We start from the raw sequence: 18,428 nt of genomic DNA, 5'->3' as shown, positions 1-18,428 counted from the left end.
AGGGATGAGCCAATTAAACGTCCCGAAAGGAGGTAATTTGCGGTCCCACCAACAAAGTTTGACTAAAAACAAACTTTCAATTACGCGACTCAATCTAGTTTATCGCCTCTTTTGATTTTTTTCGGTTCGGAGTGGGAGAGTTCTTTCTTCTCGTCGGTTGCACCAGCGAGCAAACAAAGAGGATAAGCGAAAAAAATCGCCCAACCTGTCTTATCAGTATCACCGCCATTTAACAAGCTAGATGGGTGTTGATGAAAGGTGGCGGTTCATTACATCGGCTCTTTTCAGTATCCTGATGATGACGTTCATTAACAAGGCGTCCGAAGCACAAAAACCTCCGACACGATCGCCAACCGTTTTAAAAGAGAAGTTTTCTTTAAAGAACTACAGAAATGCACATTATTCCATTCAAGTAACATAATGAGACGGGCCGAGTCGAACGCGTTTATGACGATGTCTTTTTTTCCTCCCCACTTTTCTTTTCTTCGCTCGCTCCTCCATTCTCATTGATGAAGAATTGATAGTTAATCAATAACGGACCCTAGCATCAAAAACTGTTGATAACTGCTCTTAATGCTGTCGACTCGCCACTTCACTTTCTACACCGAATCGGAATCTTAATCGTTATTAAGGCCTCTTGTCCCGACTTATGACTATTGATTTTTCCAACAACACGATCCATAAGGGGGTATCAGCTCCTGTATGCCTGATTAGACCCACGGAGTTCCCATTTACTGCTGATAGTAAATGTGCGACATATATTTGGCGTTTGCTTTTTTCTTCTCTGCTCTTAAAGACTCTTTCGTAAGATACTTTGCGCCTAGTCGGTGGTCTGTTAGTCGCGACTCCCATCATGTTGGCTTCATCCGATGCAATTCACACTCCGGACAAATTGTGTAGTGGACGTCGCACGTCGTTCCTCATCAGAGATATATTACCGGACACTAGTGCTAGTTCGGCTTCTATCGAAGTGGATAAAATACCCTCTACTAATCTATGGGATTCCAGGCCTTGCGAACAAGCATTTCTCTTCGCTTCCAGAAATCCTCTGGAGAAGAGTGTTTGCGCCAACGCTCTACCTCTCTGTTGCCTCAACTGCTCGCCCACCTGGCATACAGGTAAGGCAACTTTTCTAGCCTCTAACTCTCTCTACTTTCTTTTGTTTACATTTTATACACTTAGGCCTAAGTTATTTGAAACTTGCAAACTGTACCGAGCAATCCTTCAATAATATACATACCGCTTTTAATTTCGTCCCGTAAACGAAAGTGTCTCTTTTATTCCGTAGCAACGCAATTTCAACAACAAACGAAACATTAAGTTAAATTAAAATAATTCATAGGCTATATATATGGGATCATTTGCATCCGAAACAGGTGTAAGATTGCGCGTGTCGAATGGTTTAAGACGATCGCGGAAAGACTAAAGCTTTACTTTATGTAAGTTTAATATAGGAATTAAAGAGTAAAAGAAACTCATAAAGTAAATTAGATTTACTAGAAGGTCATCTCCTGGATTTATAATAACTCTTCGAGTATTAAAACTACATAAACACGGAAGCAGTGTTTCGCTCATGCCATCTTGATAGATTCGCAATACACAAATTTGCAAAGCAACTGCCTTTAGAATAACGTCATAAAATTATGTTTTAAATACATAGAAAATATCTTCATTAATTCTTTTCATTAAAACTCCATTAATTCTTAAAGGCCTTTAGGTTTTAGTAACTAAAATGTTACCAAAGATGGAAAACTGAAATTTGGTGAAGATAGTTTTTAAATTAATAGGTCGACGAGGTAACATTACATCCGAATTTTTCAGTTTAGATTCATTAAGACAGAATTTCTAATACTGAATTTTATATAGGATTAATTAATATCGCGAAATATTAAAAGAGACAAACCAAATATCTCATTCCATTTATAGGAAATGTTCAAAATAATGAATTTATAGAGAAATTAAGGGTTTAATTAAGGTGTTGTCATGGTTAAAATTTCTAAAATTATATCATATCATATTTCTTCCTAAATTCTAATCTTCCTACTTTAATTTTCACATCTAACTGAATACACGAATTTGATTTCCATTAGAAAAGCATTCATATTCAAAGCCTTTCAACAGAGGCCTGAGCCACTTATCTTTTTGATGCTCTCTAATAAATTTAAAATATCTTTAATTATATTTTTTAGAGTGTAATTTAAATAATAAAATTTGGCAAAAATAAAGATGTTTTTTCTTAATACACAAAAAAAAATCCAACGGAATGAGTGATTTATAGAAAAAAATTTTTTTTGAGTCTACTATAAATGTGAAACCCGCGCCAAATAGTCTTATTGACATCCCAGAGAGAAGGCCTGCATTTATGCGTAATATACAGTGTTTTCCTAGAGTATAAATTCATTTACTAAGACTTCATTAGACCTACAGGTTTAATTTTGTCTTGCTGTAGTAATTCAGCGTAAATTTCAGCGCTAGTACGATGCAATACACTCTAAAGTGATGATGTAACAAGAATTATGTTTAGTTTCAAAATATGTTTTAAAAATATAAACTGAATTTTCATTTTAATAGAAAAAATATAACTTTTTTCCTCAACTAAAAAGGATAAAAATTATTTTATTCTAGTTTATAAGACCAATTTCAGAATATAAATTGAATAAGTAAGAGGCCTGGCTAGATGCAAATCTAGTAAATTTGTAAATTGAAACTTCAAAATTTATCTCTTAAAACTTTTAAATGGGAAATATATTTTGTGAATTACATATAAGCTAGAATATAAGAGTTATTCTTCTCTTCCTTTTAAGAACATTTCAAAGAAACATTTATTTTTTTAATCTTGAAAATAAACTAATATTTAACGATAATTCGTCTTAAATATTATTACATATTTCAGAAATTTATATAATTAAATTATTTATAGAACTAGAAAATACAGAGAGTTCAATACACCTAATACCAAACACGACGAAAATAAAATTTATTCGGCGATTATGAACCTCCAGAAACAGCAAATCTAACATTTCTGTTAAACAAATTGATAAATACATAAATTAATTTTAAAAAATCAAATCATAATGGACTACAAGACCTATAAATTCCCACTATCGCCCGTCTTTCATTAATTTCGAGAACGGAGTTGAATAGATGAAAGACAAGACCAGATATGGAAACCTTAAGGGCAGAAGGACCCGATTAACTATATACGAACTTCAGGTGTGTAACAGAAATTATGTTATTTCAATTGAAAATTTTTCTCCCAGAGGTGGATGACCGGCATGACTCTATTCTTAAAGGGAAAGTATGATGTACAGGGGCAAGATAACTACTAAAGTCAAAGCCTACGTTTTAAATTTATTTAATTTAAAAATTAAAAATTGCAGCCAGGAATTGTGACGATGTGACATTTTGATAATTGCTCGTTTCTTAATAGGCATCTTAAATATCGAATAACGTTAGAGAATTGACGTTAAGAGCTAAATAAAATGGTTCTCGTAGCCGAATATACAATTTTAAAGATAATATATTCGAATATAGTCATCGATACAGTAGAAACGAAAAAGGATTTAAGAATTTCTGAAAGACGTTTGTAATTTTATCGTAATTACGGTGTTAGAAACGAGAAAGTCCTAAATTGAAAAAGAATGGAAGTAGGAGAGAGTGTGAGTGGCAACGACGTCGGGGAACATTTTCATAGATCATTACATCGAAGATCGGTTTCTGAACAATTGATTCCTGTTTTTCTGCAATCGTTACTATTCTACTGGGGAGAGAAGGGGATGGAAGAACATCCTCCTCCTCCGATTTGTACGCTTATAATCTTTGTATCAATGTCGAAAGTCAGTTTACCTGAAGGAAATACATTTCTTCCACTAAATTAATAATTTTCTATTCTTTTCCCATCCTAGAAAATTCATTACTATCAAGTACTATTCGAACTAGTTAATAAAGATGTGGTCATTTATGTAGGCCTACTCTTGTATTATAAAAAAGGACTAATTCCGAGTCGTATAAGGAATATTTTGGGTAAGTTTATACGGAAATATGTTGAAAATTAGTAAATTATTGTAATTTTGAGTGGAAGGTAACTAAAATTCCGAACTAACAATTTTATAAGTAAGTCTTATATACTCTTAAACGTTTTTGGCGTTAATGTAACATACAGTTGTCCCACATGGATTAGCCTATGTGGAACAACTGGGAATTTTTTCGTTAGTAAGTTTACAAGTAAACATAGAATAAGAAAGCAATGTACTGTACTTCACGCAGAATTCACAATATAGATTTATATAGACAATTTATCCTTTCACTACCGTTTTCAAAACTCATAATTTTTATTACTTCCTAATTCAAATTACTACTACTGTTATTATAATGAAAAAAATAAACACGTTTACGATTCCATTAAACATTTAATTAGGAAACAAAAGTTTTCATTTGATTTTATAAATCAACCCAAGTTTACTTTCTAAAAATTACATAAAAATAAGCCAAGAAAGCTTAATTTCTTAATTAAATGCTTTGTAATATTGAAGATATTTGTTTATTTTATAATAATTTTATTTTCAAGAGAATATATATATATAGGCTAATTGTAATGTAAGGAAATTTATATATAAAATTAACGCATTAAAAATGAAGGCTAAAATATAGGCCTACGTGTTTAGAAATAGACAATACATACTTTTTAGGATAAGAAAAAAATGGCATAAGATAAACATTTCTGTAACGAAATATAAACTGAATGCAACCGAAACTCATGCTGTAGGCCATAGATTTTCTAATTACCTGTGTAGGCTGTACAGTCTACATAATCCTTCGCAAGTTTATATATATAAAGTAATATAGGCCGTTAAATTTATATATATACGTGTTATACAGTATATTACCTTGTTTAACTTTTGAATATATTGTATTTTTTAAGAAAATGAAAACATAGTCGGAAAAGTTTATGCATTTTCCAAACGAATCTTATATTTATTTCATCTTGATCAAGGATCTTGTCTTTTACTATATTAAAAACATTTATTTTTTAAATTTAACTATAATCGTGTATCCTTTTGTAGTTCATTCTGATCGCAGCGTGCACGCTGCGATTAGAATAAGCTGCATTATTTATGTAAAATACATGAATTATTTGCATATTTTGTAAAATCGTTTTCCATGTTGCATGATGAATTTTTCATAAAATCTATCAATTTATATTTGAGTAAGATTCTGTAAGTGAAAAAGTACACGGCAAATTTCGTATAAAAAATCTCTTCCGAATCAAATTGTAACGTGAAATACATAAAATAATATATATATGTTTCACAATACGGAAGAAATATATACATAGTTTAAAGAGAAACCAGAAAGCTTTATATTAATACGAAAAATTATAAATTTAATATGTCATTTATTTGATAAAAATACTACATTAAACAATAAATGGCGGCGGCCTACGCTTCTTAAGTTATGAGAAGGATTAATTCGTTTCTTGTATTTAACAGTTTTAATTTTACTTTATATATAATTATCTAATATAAACCTAAAGCTTAAAAAAATATGAATAAAATCGAGTAACAAAGACATAAAATTGATAATAATTTTGTTCGCCATCTGCCATTCCGACGCTGGCTTTTGGCATTCAAATTATAGTCAGTTTCATACTATTTCATTGCATATAAATAAGAAATTTGTGATAAAAATATTATTTTTAAAAAATTTAAATAAATTTATATATTTATAAAATAGATTCTTGTGAAATTTCGGAGGAGAATTTGATTGGCACCACACGAAATTGGATAAAATTTGAATACCAAAATTGGTATGGGAATGACTGACGGGGAACTGTGCGAATAAAATATCCAAATAATCATCATTTTCTATAGATATTATGGTAAAATTTTTATCGTTAGAGTAGATGACCCAGAGAAATTCTTTTTGTGACATTTCTAGTGACAAAGACATACGAGTTGTCATCCCGAAACCGCTTATCTTCCAAGGTGATCGCCACTGTATGCCCTCTTCCATCCGTGTCGATTTTCGTGATATCTTAACGCGCGTTTACCCGTGAAGTAAAGGTTATTAATTAGCGATAATTAACAAATTACTTTAAGCTTTGATAATTTACGCCAATTATCAATTTTCGTCTTAAAAAAAAAAAAAAAAAAAAAAATGTTTATCTTCCACTTTTGTTACTTAATGAGTATCTCCACCTATCGGAGTAATCAGGAATTAACAAAGATAAGGGTAATTAATTATCTATGTCATCAACGTTCTCATTTGCTAATTTTCGCTTTGATCTTTTTATTGGATTTTGATGAGTTTTTTTTTTTCTTTTTTTCTTCTTTGAATTTAAGAATCGTTTTCCTTTTATCATTAACGAAAATAATTAGTTTAAAAAAAAATAAATATTTAAGAGGAAACGAAAATTATTTTAATTGGCAACACGATAAAACGAATAATGACAATGTGTTTGATACACGTGTTTTATGTTTTAGTATTTTTGCATACACGTGTTTGATGTTTAAATTATGGCAATGAAAATCTGTAGGTACTAACCGAATTGTTTTCTATGAAGTTTTCTTTTTGGTAAAGATTAAATAAAGCAGTAGAATATTAAATAAAATTAACTTTATAAGAGATATCTTTAGCTTATATAAGTTGATTTTATTTAAAATGTATCTAAAGTACTCGTTTTTTGATAAAATCTTAGCGAAAAAATATTTTACAGAATAAATTTTCGCCCGATGTAATGCCATAAGGATTCTCTTTACGGACGTGAGGATCCGGGTTCGAATCAGATTTAAATTTTTGTCATTTTTTCATAATAGCAACACTTCTTTCCCTATTTCTTATCCACTTCCATTGACATTTTTGTGGCCTATTCTCAATAGGCCAATCAAAACAATGGTGGACATCACGGTTGATAGGCCGTTCCTTTCCTTTTGAAATCGTAAATTTTATTTATTTATCTTGAATTTTTAGTGAAAGAGCAACGTTAGTTTAATAATTTAATGAAAATGATATCAGGATTTCATTATAGTAATGTTTTTTGTTATCAAAACTCTATAATACCTACGCATGATGCAATAGTATACTGTATATACAAATGCAATTTAAAATGCGCTGGAGCCTCAGAAACGCTAGTAAAAAAATAATTAAATTCTTCGTATTTTTTTGAAATAGTTTCATTTGATATAATGAATTAAGCTGGATAATTTTTTTTGTTTTTTAAATTTAGCCAATATGTCAGCGTTTTGTGAAGACGATTCGTCATAATGCGAGTTCGAATTCCGTTTCGGACAGGATAACTGTTTATCAATTTTTAATGGAGATTATAATTTAGTGTTCGCTTGTTACCGTAACGTCTGTCATTGAGCTTATATAATAAATAAAATCGTAAGAAACTATGAATTATGTTCGCACCTTTCTTGCTTGATGAGCCTACACTTTACGCTCATCAATCTACAGATCTCTCTGGAGATAAAACATTACACAATACAGTACATAGTCGAATAATGTTTAGCGAAGGCTGGCAAGTGTAAGATATGGCTTTTTTCACTCTTTCCACTTTGTGAGCACTAATGAGGGCCCTTTTTCATTCCCATATGGATTCGGTCAGGCCCACACGGAGCGGCTGACATATCTGTGAAGGAGCACCCCCGAAAAATTCCTGGGGATTTTTCGACCCGTTCGGATATATACTTTCTCCACTAGGAAAGCCGTAAAAATGTATATATAAAATAAAATCTGCTTTTATTTTTTATTTATCAAAACAAACTTTTGTTTTATTTTTATATCTTTATGCAAAAGACAATTTTGGGACCCCCACAATGCTCAAAGCAAGGCTAAATGGTAGTGCTGGCATTTCTGTCTGGAACTAATGTTTAGGCATATTTTATATACTCAAAGATCTAATTGTTATAGTCACTTAAGCATAAATATATATATGAAACTATTGAGTTTTATTATCTTTTGCTTATAAAAGTTTAGATATAGTTTTTGAATTAAAATGGCGTTAACTTTCTTGAGATTACAGTAATTTAAAGATTCAAGGATAACGTGGAGTACCGTAATTTGAAACTAGAAAGTGTGCATCTTTTAAATAAGGATTTGTGACAAAGTAAAATAAAAATCTCTCGAATTATAAATCCAGTTCGATTTTTTCGGTATGATATCGTGCAAGTAAGTTATTACCTAATTATGCGGCGAAGGATGTTTTATCTTTTTCAGTTTACGTGACGAGCGCGGCCATTTGCATGGAAAAGAACATCGATCGTCATCACATATTTGCTTTTCTAATGGACAACAACATGTAAACGATTCTTTTCAATCAATTTGATGTTGCTGCATTTTAAAGATCATATTCTCAATATTTTTTCGCCTCCAGAAAACACCGATGATACTTTTATTTTCGTTAAGATTTTTCCTATCGAGTATTATTTTATCGACTTTTTTAATACATAAACATATCTTTTTTGAACATTTCAGCACTTCCCGAACTATCTTATCCTCTATTATCCGCAACTAGCGCATCTCCTCCTCAAGTCCTTCCTCAAGTTGGCGTCACTTGGAATCCTACAACAGTTCAAGCTTTCGTTCCTCAAACTTCTTCTATACCCGAACCTCAAGAGAACCAACAGAAAACTGAAAAATTGAACTCGGCTACAAGAAAGGTGCGAAGGAATCGTACCGTTTTCACTGAATTGCAATTAATGGGATTGGAACGAAGATTTGATTGTCAAAAATATCTTTCGACACCCGACAGAGCCGAATTGGCCCGAGCTCTAGGCCTGACTCAACTTCAAGTCAAGACTTGGTATCAGAATCGTAGAATGAAATGGAAGAAACAGGTGAGTTTAATTCATCGTTAGAATTTTTACTTCGTTTGTGGAATGTTGAACTGAATTTCCTTAAATTTGTATTTACTATAATAGTTTCAAATCTGTCTTTAAGTGAAAAAGAACGGAATGGGTTGGGAAGAAATAACCAAGTTGAATTATTTCCCAGGTCTAATTTAGACTCGTGTAATATTTCCAATTTGCAGATCTGTAAGCCTGCACCCTGTCCTTGTGACGCAATTTTTAATGTTCATTTTATTCATTGAATTGCATTCATTTTTTTTAAATTTTCATTAAGCACGATGAACGATTTAGCATCGTTATCATTGAAAAAAATCCAATAAAGAGCGAGTAAACTTTGTGTTAATTAATCAATTATAATTAAGTCTATGCTAATTTCTTTAGTTACAACACAGTGCTTTTAAATTATATTTAATTTTAGTCCTCCCAAAATATAAAAATGTAAATTAATCGTTAATTTTTGATGAATTTTTTTTAAATTCTTAGATAACACATACAGACATTGTCAAAAAACTAAAAAAATAATGAATTAGGTGCCGTTCACTTATCCAAAAATCTATAATTAATTTAGAAATTTAATCTATTTTCGGTTAATTAATCGTGGCTTAATTAAATATCAATTCAGCAGCATTGAGCGCGCATAGTAACTATCCTAATATTTACTGCTTTTTGAAATTACTTCATGATATGTAATCCAGGAATTCTTACTCTTGTTTATACCTTCCTACCATCCCTAAATTGTATTTTATTCAGTAAAAAATCAATTTTTAAAATTTTCCGTGTGGCACTTCAAGACCGCATCTTTGGATCTCTGGAGAGAATAAATTAATTACCATTGATGTATGAATTGAATCATAATTCGGCTTGTAGATCAAACTTAAATTGGTAGTTATGTAATTATTAAATGATAAATCCATTAAATGAAAACATGAATTGTACTATATTCGATTTAATACCATAAAACTTACCATTATTTGAAGCTCATGAAGTTTTCTATCTATTCTTTTAACGAAAACTTAGACTATAATAAATGCATCAATGCTTCCATTAAGTCTCATTTCATTCGATGAATTTTAAGTTTTTTAAATGATTGTTTAGCATCATTAATCAAGAATCTAATGGATATATGGTCGATACGAACGACTCGATTGATTCCGATTATTAATAATACTAATGATAATTATCCATTTTGATTGATTATAATACCGATTTAACGTTATTTAAATCCGTCATCAAAATCTTTAATTTGTGTTTAATCAAAAAAAAAAAAGAACAAAAAGCAAATCTAAACTTCAGTCCGAAATCGATTAGAAAACGTAACGCGAAATTGGTGCCGGATGCCATTTTGAAAATGGTAATGAACTATGTATTGCATATTCAATAACTTGATTGATTTTACATCTATATTTGTATGAATTTTACCATAAAAAAAATGTCTTTCTTGGCGTGGAATAAAGTTGAATAATAATATAAATTTCTTTAAAATATGTGACGAAAATTACCGAGATAAAAGTTATCGTGCCAAATCTTTAAAATCTAGGGGAAAAAAAGAGAACATGGTAGGCAAAATCTTATCTTTACTGATAGCAAATTTTAAAATGTTATAACGTGAAATGTTTTAAATTTATATGAAAAATTTAATGCGTATAACATTAGTGAAAATGTTTTTTTTTAGAAGAAGAAAGGAAGGAAATTAGAAAATTGCAATGTAATTAGATTGAATAGGAAGAGCTACAGTAATCGAGGCCTTTCAGATATTTCTCCATATCTAATAGGCCGAAATTCTAACTATATAATTAGGTTACCAATTTAATTTATAATTAAAATATTTGTAAACTGGAATCGTAACATTAGATTGAATAGCAACACTGATAGGTCATTTCAGATGTCGAGATGGGTAAAGCTGTTTCTTAATACAATGAATGCAATGAAATGAATAATTTGTAATAAATGTTCTTAAGGCCTTTGCAAATTTGAGGCCAGATCCAAATGACTTTATGGTCCTCTTTTAAGAAGACGTGATATAATAGGATGCTCTTAACTGTTTTGATCTTATTAATTATTAAATTATTTGAATACATTTTAAATTTAACTTCCTTTTATTAGAAAGTTTCAAATTTTTATAGTTTATTTAAAAGTTTATAATAAATGCAAAGCTGTTTTCTTAACAGCACCAAGCTTTAATTCATAACGTTATTTCTTTAATCGTTTTATATAGTTAAATCCTCTAGAGATGGAACTTGATTAAAAGGGTAACTAGTGAAAAACCGGAAAATTGCTATTATTTGGAAATTATCGTCAAATTTTTCTCACAAAATGTCTTGACAGAATATATAAAACGTGAACGGAAAGCTAGAAACTTATATGTTATACCACTATTATTAATTCGCATTAGTTAATTAATACAGTTTGATAGAAAAATTTTCAACTTGAAGTCCGCATTTATGCTGTATTATATACATTCGTTTTCCCGTGGCATAACTACATTTTCGTTTTAAAATAACGGGAAGATTGCGAAGCATTTGACACCAGAGCCGTAATAATCGCCCTCGCAGATCCGCACTGGGAGAGGCCGTAAAGAATACTTTATTTTTCATTACAGTAACCTAGTTTACAGGTAGCTAAGGTGTATTTTCGTGAGGCTAACAGTATATAATCATGACATAAAATATAGCTTTATATTTCATCATCTCCGGTTTACACTGTTTCTGGAGAAACGTTTTGTTTATCCGTTAGCAAACAGTATTATATACAACCTATTAATTTCTTTGACCGAGATGCTATATGACTGGACGAGTTGTTTCTGTTAAAATTGATAAAATACGTAGAAGAAAGGTCACGAAAAAGCTACAGCAGAAATCATTCCAATTAAACTGACTGACAGGCGAAAACACTTCTACAGAGTAGCCTAATTACTACGCGCTTTCTTATATGAGTACTGTATATATATATATATATTATATGAGTACAGATTGAAGTGGTTAATTAAGTCATCATCCTACGGCTCTTGAGGAGAGATTGATTTCTGACGGGTTAAAAAACTCCGGAAATTTTTCGGGATGGTCTGTCCCGAATACGTCGAAATCTATTTCTCACCACCCGGCAGCATAAGTCGGTCATGCCGAACCCATGATATATCCTAGAAAAAAGGCCCTCTTAATAGCCAAGAGCGGAAAGAGTAAAAATAATACGAATGAACATTTTATACATTGTGCCATTTATAAGTCATTACATTGAATGTAGCGAAGTTAAGTCTAGATTGAAACTTATATTAAGCTCTCATTTTAAAGTAATGACCGTTTTCACGTTCAAGCCTGTCTAAGATGAAAACTCGCTTAAGCCGGAAAGTTTACAGTGTCAATTCCAGATTTCACAGGTTTTACCGTAAAATAATGCATAATTTAAACGTTAAAGGAATCAAAGTTTTAAATAAAATATAAGCTTATGAAAATAAAACTATTTCATTATTACGGTTTTATATTAATTAAAGTTATATAATTTTAGTTATATTATTATATTTAATAAATTCATTAATTATTCTTATTGTAATAGATAAAAATAATAAGAAGAAACTAATTTTATTTTATTATTTTATTTATTTATTTACAAGTATTTGTTCTAGTGGTAGACATTTAAGGATTGTTCACTGTACTTATTCTAATTTAACTTCTTAAAATCAATTGCATATTGGTATTTTGAACTATTTTTGCAAGGAAAAGAATCATTTATACCAATGTTACTTGAATTCAAGTATCAAAGTGATTCTAACCGAAGAAAACTTAGCTATTTTATTTGCTTCCAAATAAAATATTACACGTGTATTTTTAACTGGATAATAATGCAGGAAATATGTAAACGTCATTATATCATGATAATCGCATCTATTCCGAAATTAAATTTGACGCAAAATTTAGCGCTGGTATCAGAAGTAAGAATCATTTTGAATTTTCTGAATTTTTTCAATAGAAGTTAACAGCTAACGGCTCTTACTGAAAGAGTCGTCATCCGTTGCATCGTCCGTAAACTTCATTCTAATGAAATGTTCACGCCATTTTTTATTTTGTCACTTTCTATATGGTCTTTAATCCTGATCTTCAAAGGCAGGGTTAATTAAAGGTCAAAAGGTCTCATGATAATACCTATAATATCTACTTATTTGAAAGAAAATATACGATTCCCTTTTTAATATTTTAATTGAAGTTTTCGCCTATTCCGAAAGTTTATTTTATTTTCTATCATTTAAGTAATGTATTATATATATCTTGACTCACTTTTTACAGAATTTTATCTTTAGGACATATTTTTAATAAAAATTATATCTTTCGTCATAAAAAAAATCATAATATTCGTCAGTTTCTTCATCGCCTTCAATACCTTGATACCATTCTTGTGTTTTTCGCCTTCATCTTCAACTTCCATTCTCCGGATTCTTCAACTCATCAACTCCAATCAATGTGGTTGCAAGTCGGGATCTTTCGTTGTCAAGGAGGTTCGCGTGGTCCACTACTTTTTTTGAGGATCCTGATAGAGCAAAAACAAAATACCATTAAAATATAACAGTTGATGAATATGAAAATTTGTGCCTTCTTAAGTATGGCCTAGCATCTAAGAATGAGCCCATTAACATACTTTTTGGGGGTGTTTTATTTACGAAAATACCCGAAATAAATACATTTATTTTGCCTTAATAGTTGCATCTATTTGGCCTATTCCTATACCATTTTTTTGTAATGGGAAAGTATGAAATGACGTCGAATTGACATAATCGTGTACTGTTCATTCTGACAAAACAATAATGCATTAATTCTGATTTTGCTAAAGTAAAACTCTATTTTTAAACAGAAAATTTTATTTTTGTCTGTGTTAATGTGACATTTTATATTCTATATTTGTTTATTCAGCAATTGGAAATTTATTATTTTCCTTCTCTTCTATATACTCTACTAAATAAATTTAAATCGATACGATAAAACTTTGCTCCTCGACATCTACGAAATCAATCATTTGTATTAATTATATTGTTCAATGAATTTTTTAGGTTCAAATGTTACAAACAAGAAGCTAATTTAGTAATTTTCAACAGCCTAGTGAACTCTACCATCAATTTTTCTCGTCTTTCGTGAGAATCTATACTAATGTGATGGGAAAAATGATAGAACTTACTCGACCGTAGACATTTGAAAAACATCTTAAACGAACCGCAACTTATTTCTTTCTGTACCTAATATTTAAATAATATATTTATATAAAAAAGTAACAATTTATAATTCCCATAATTATAAATTCAACCGAACATTTTCAATCTACAACATAAAATATATGCAGAGTTGTATAGAAGTATTTTACCAGATAAATTGTTCTAAAAGCAATTACATTTTTTATATTTTTTTTTTTCTAAAATGTGAATTATTTGAATAATAATTTCCTTACTAAAACATTTAATTCTATGTAATTCTATGTAATTATATAGCATCTTGATGTTAGAGAAGAAAGAGATGCTATCCTTCCCCTCTTAACTGATTTTTATGCCACCCACTATATATAAAATGCTAATTCTAAACGAATACTCGAAGCAAATAATTTGAATTTGATATTTGAAATAAAAAAGATAACATATTAAAATAGTAGAAGTGTCAATTTAGAATATATATAGGCCTACAGATAACATTTCTACTCAAAGTTTATTTAATTTTTTGAAAAAATAAAAAATAAAGTTAATGGAACGAAAAGGCTGTAATACTTAGAAATTCATTAAGTAATGTCAAATTAAATCTTTTTTTTTATTATTATTATTAAAGAATCTTCATTTGATGTATTTTTTTTCTTAAAAGAAAGTCAAAAGACTGTTAATCTATACTTAATCATGTTTTGGGATGGCATCTTTTTCTAAATAAAGTGCAGATGCGTATTTTTTGATTGTTTAAAGGGTGTAATATGATGCTTTTAAAGAAGTCGATTATTTGTGTAAAGTTCTTAATGGAACTTATTCTCCTGAGAAAATTCAATTTTCAATCGAGTGTTTCCTTTAAGCAAGATCTCATCCATAAAAAAACACTTGGAATTTTGATGGAAGAATTAGAATTATCTTTGATTTTTATAGTAAATTACTCTAAAAATTTACTTTTTTATTAATAAGATGTGGTTAAAATTACTATTTTATATGATCTTTTTCGAGAAATATTTAATCGGCTTTAATTAAACATTTGACTGAAATAAATATCGAGCCAAATAATTTGGCTCGATATTTAATCGTTTAGCGTAGTTTATTGAAAAAAAAAATACCGTCCGTATTTGAAAATTTATAAATGTAAGAATTTATATGGTAAAATGTGTATGATTTATGCATTTATTCAAGCAGGTAATGCAAGGCGGATGCACGGTTCCTCCTACAAAACCGAAAGGGCGACCAAAGAAGAACTCGATTCCATCGTTGAACGAATCGCAAGGGAAGAGCGTACCTTCCATGGGTGATAAGAAGTGTCACTCGCCTTTCTCTCCCTACGCCTCGTCCGACGTGAGAGATCTCTACTAAACGGTTCCTATAGAAGATCATCCTACTTTTTCATAACCTCGCAGGTTAGACCAGATACGGAATGGTTGGCTGTGATTGCCAAGTTCCTCTTTCGCTCATCTCGGATTTGTTCCTCTCCAATCACAACCAATTGATTCGAAAACGTGTCCAACACATTCAGAGATTCTGTCGATGTTTGTCGATTTTCTTAAATAAATTTCGTGTTATTGTCCTCGACGTCTTCCTGTTTTATACTGCCAATTACCCATTGTAGAATTACGATTCGCGTCGATGCACGCTGTAGGAGGACGTTTCGGCTCGTTAAATACTTCTCTATCCGGCTAGACTGATGGTTTTTTTCAGCAGCGGAGTGTTTTATCAATCGTGTCAACCGTTCTCCATCTAAACCATTGACTCCGACCACTGAACCGATGGTTCTGCAAATCGATTCGTTTCGGATTCGAGAGGGAATCCTCCGGATGACAGCAAAGTCGATAATGTTCTGGTGACCGAAAAGGAAAAAATGGCGGTCGATTTTCGACGTCGTTAATTCCAGATTCCTTCGTAGAGGAGAGACAAACAATAAAATTGCTAAATGAAGCGAAATGTTTGATTCGCGCGCGTTAATGTCGGGATAAATGGTTTAATCGAATTCTTCCATACACGCGTTTTAATATACAGCAACCAATTGATTTGTATTATTAAATCAAAGAAAAAAATCAACATCCGAATTATAAAACTTATTCCCAACAAAACAAGCCATTACCTCGATAACCGTGGGAACATTTGAAGTTGCCCACCTCCTTCCTGAAATCTTGTCACTGTATATATTTTATGAATTGCTGTTTATTAAGGAAGGCACACTGAGTGACAAGTGAATTTTCGCTTTGGTGAATTTCTGGTCGATTGATTTCCACTTTAGCATTGACGTTCCTATCCTTCAAATAAAAATAGCTCGGGTTTATCTTGCTTATACTAGAACGCTTCCCTCGTCGGATATATCTCTAATAGATGTTGCTAGCAAATTCTGATGGTGATTTTTTGATCGTACGAAGAATTTTCTCCCTTAATAAATCTTTTTTTTTCTCAAAGAGTTAACTCGGCTAGCTTATCGAGAAATTACCTAAAAAGAATTAAATTTTTTAGCTAATAGAAGAATAATTTTTCGTTTAAAACGACAATACCTCCATTTTGTATTCGGAATCCTTTTTAAAGCATTTTAAAAGCCTTTCTGGACGAATAAATGACACAATTTATATATCTTGATTCGAACAAAAATTTCGAATGGATAAAGATTTGCCACTTACTAGACATGGACATGTGTATCATGATTTTGTCTCCGATGAACTGTTCAGATTATTTCCTATCTAAAACTTGAATAAAAAAGTTATAAACTTCTATTGATAAAAGAAAGAAAAGACTCTTCTATGGAGATACCATTTATCTCAATCTATAGAGGAACCTTTTCTCTAAAAAAACAGAGTAAAAATTGTCTCAGTAGCGTCATGAATTCTTCAATATTTATTATAACTTCTCTCGAATAAATTAATTCGAATTTATGCTTATAGAAAGTTTTTCGTTCTTGTTTGTTGTGTATAGATTTATATTTCTTTCACCATACTATTCACATTATTTCCTATTTAAATAAGAGTTTCTTTCCTTTTGTCAATAACAGTTTAGAAGTCCTACTANACAACATCACTGAGAATTAGATAATGTTTATATATGCGAATTAGATCTGTTCGGTGAAGTTCAGAATAAAGCAGTGTTTGTTGAGAAAAATATAATGTTTATTGCTTCATAATTTTATTGTAGCACCAAAATTACAATGTAAGTAAGATATTCAAATGTAAAAATAAAAATACTTTAATTTTAAATATCACAATTTTATTTATATTTGTAGTAATACAAAATTTGTAAAGGGGCCCGTAAATATTATTTTGCTTAGGGCCCACGAAGGTCTAAATTAAAGCCTGAGTTGATGAGGATATGTCGGTCGCATTCCTTACCACCCAACGTTTCCATTGTGGGCCTGACGAATTTATAATAGGGATGGAAATCTTAATGTCTGTAGGGCAGAAAAGGTTCAAATTTAAGTGATAACACAATAAGATAGATATTTATATACTGTATATATATATAATAGAATTTACTATTATTCACAAATAACATAAATCCTTCTGTAGATTTAATTTAGAATTATTTTAATATCGTGTAACGTCGGAAAACAAGTCTATTTTAATATAAAAATATAGATTAAAAGTAACAAATTTAAATTATTTTAATAAAATTTTATTTGACTTAAATTTTGTTTTTTTTTTATAAATTATAGAACAACATATTATTCATCTATATTATATTTTACAATTTATTTTACTCAACTAATTGAAAGATTATACTGTAAATTAATTTTATATAAAGGAATATTAAGTGATGCTATGATGATTTGCTAATAATAAAGCTCACACTAAGTATTAATTCATTCGTTATGTGATTAAATATCAAAAATATCATATATTCTGGTTTAATTTATGTACCGGGTCCAGCCTCTCAACATTAACTGCTCTCCTGGGGGTCCAGGCTACTGAGAGAGATCACGAACCCTGGGACTAGGGCCTGTCAGGCTTCTTTATACCTTCTGGCGTGACGCTCTATTTTCCTGAAATTACATAAATTTATATTCTAGACTTCAGATATAAATATAATTTTCTGATCTGGTCCTATACAAGCCTGGGCCTCAGAGATATAGCTCCAATTTCCCTTTCTTTCTGATGGCCGAATCCATAATAGGTATGTAAAAAAGTCAGTGCTGACAGAACGAAAACGGCTAAACATACAGATAATGCAATAATTACTTTTATTCTTAAAATCAGTTTAAAATATTACTGTAGATTAATTATATAATTAATCTTGGAGGAAATGGAGATTTAACGACTATAAAAACAATTTATGAAGACAATAATTAAAAAATACATTGCTGCAATGGAGAAAATGTGAGAATGGATAACAAAATTAATTAAATATTCATGTCAAACGAATTAATTTTTTTTTATTAATGTTAATATTAATGC

General features: G+C 30.3%; 1 protein-coding gene across 1 annotated transcript; it reads left to right on the top strand.

Moving 5' to 3' along the window:
• Positions 1-853: 853 nt before the first annotated feature.
• LOC111616769 (homeobox protein BarH-like 1b) lies at positions 854-15,675 on the top strand. Its single transcript, XM_023358138.1, has 3 exons — positions 854-1,118; positions 8,476-8,837; positions 15,202-15,675. Exons 1-3 carry the CDS (start codon positions 854-856, stop codon positions 15,376-15,378), a joined length of 804 nt encoding a protein of 267 aa, XP_023213906.1. The 3' UTR covers positions 15,379-15,675.
• The last annotated feature ends 2,753 nt before the right edge of the window (positions 15,676-18,428 follow it).

The sequence above is a fragment of the Centruroides sculpturatus genome, unplaced genomic scaffold, assembly GCF_000671375.1.
Source record: "Centruroides sculpturatus isolate CEXI.00-Female unplaced genomic scaffold, Cexi_2.0 scaffold1643, whole genome shotgun sequence".
In the NCBI taxonomy this organism is placed as follows: Eukaryota; Metazoa; Arthropoda; class Arachnida; order Scorpiones; family Buthidae; genus Centruroides; species Centruroides sculpturatus.
The sequence above is the reverse complement of the archived record's forward strand: the minus strand, read 5'-3'. Positions and strand labels throughout refer to the sequence as shown.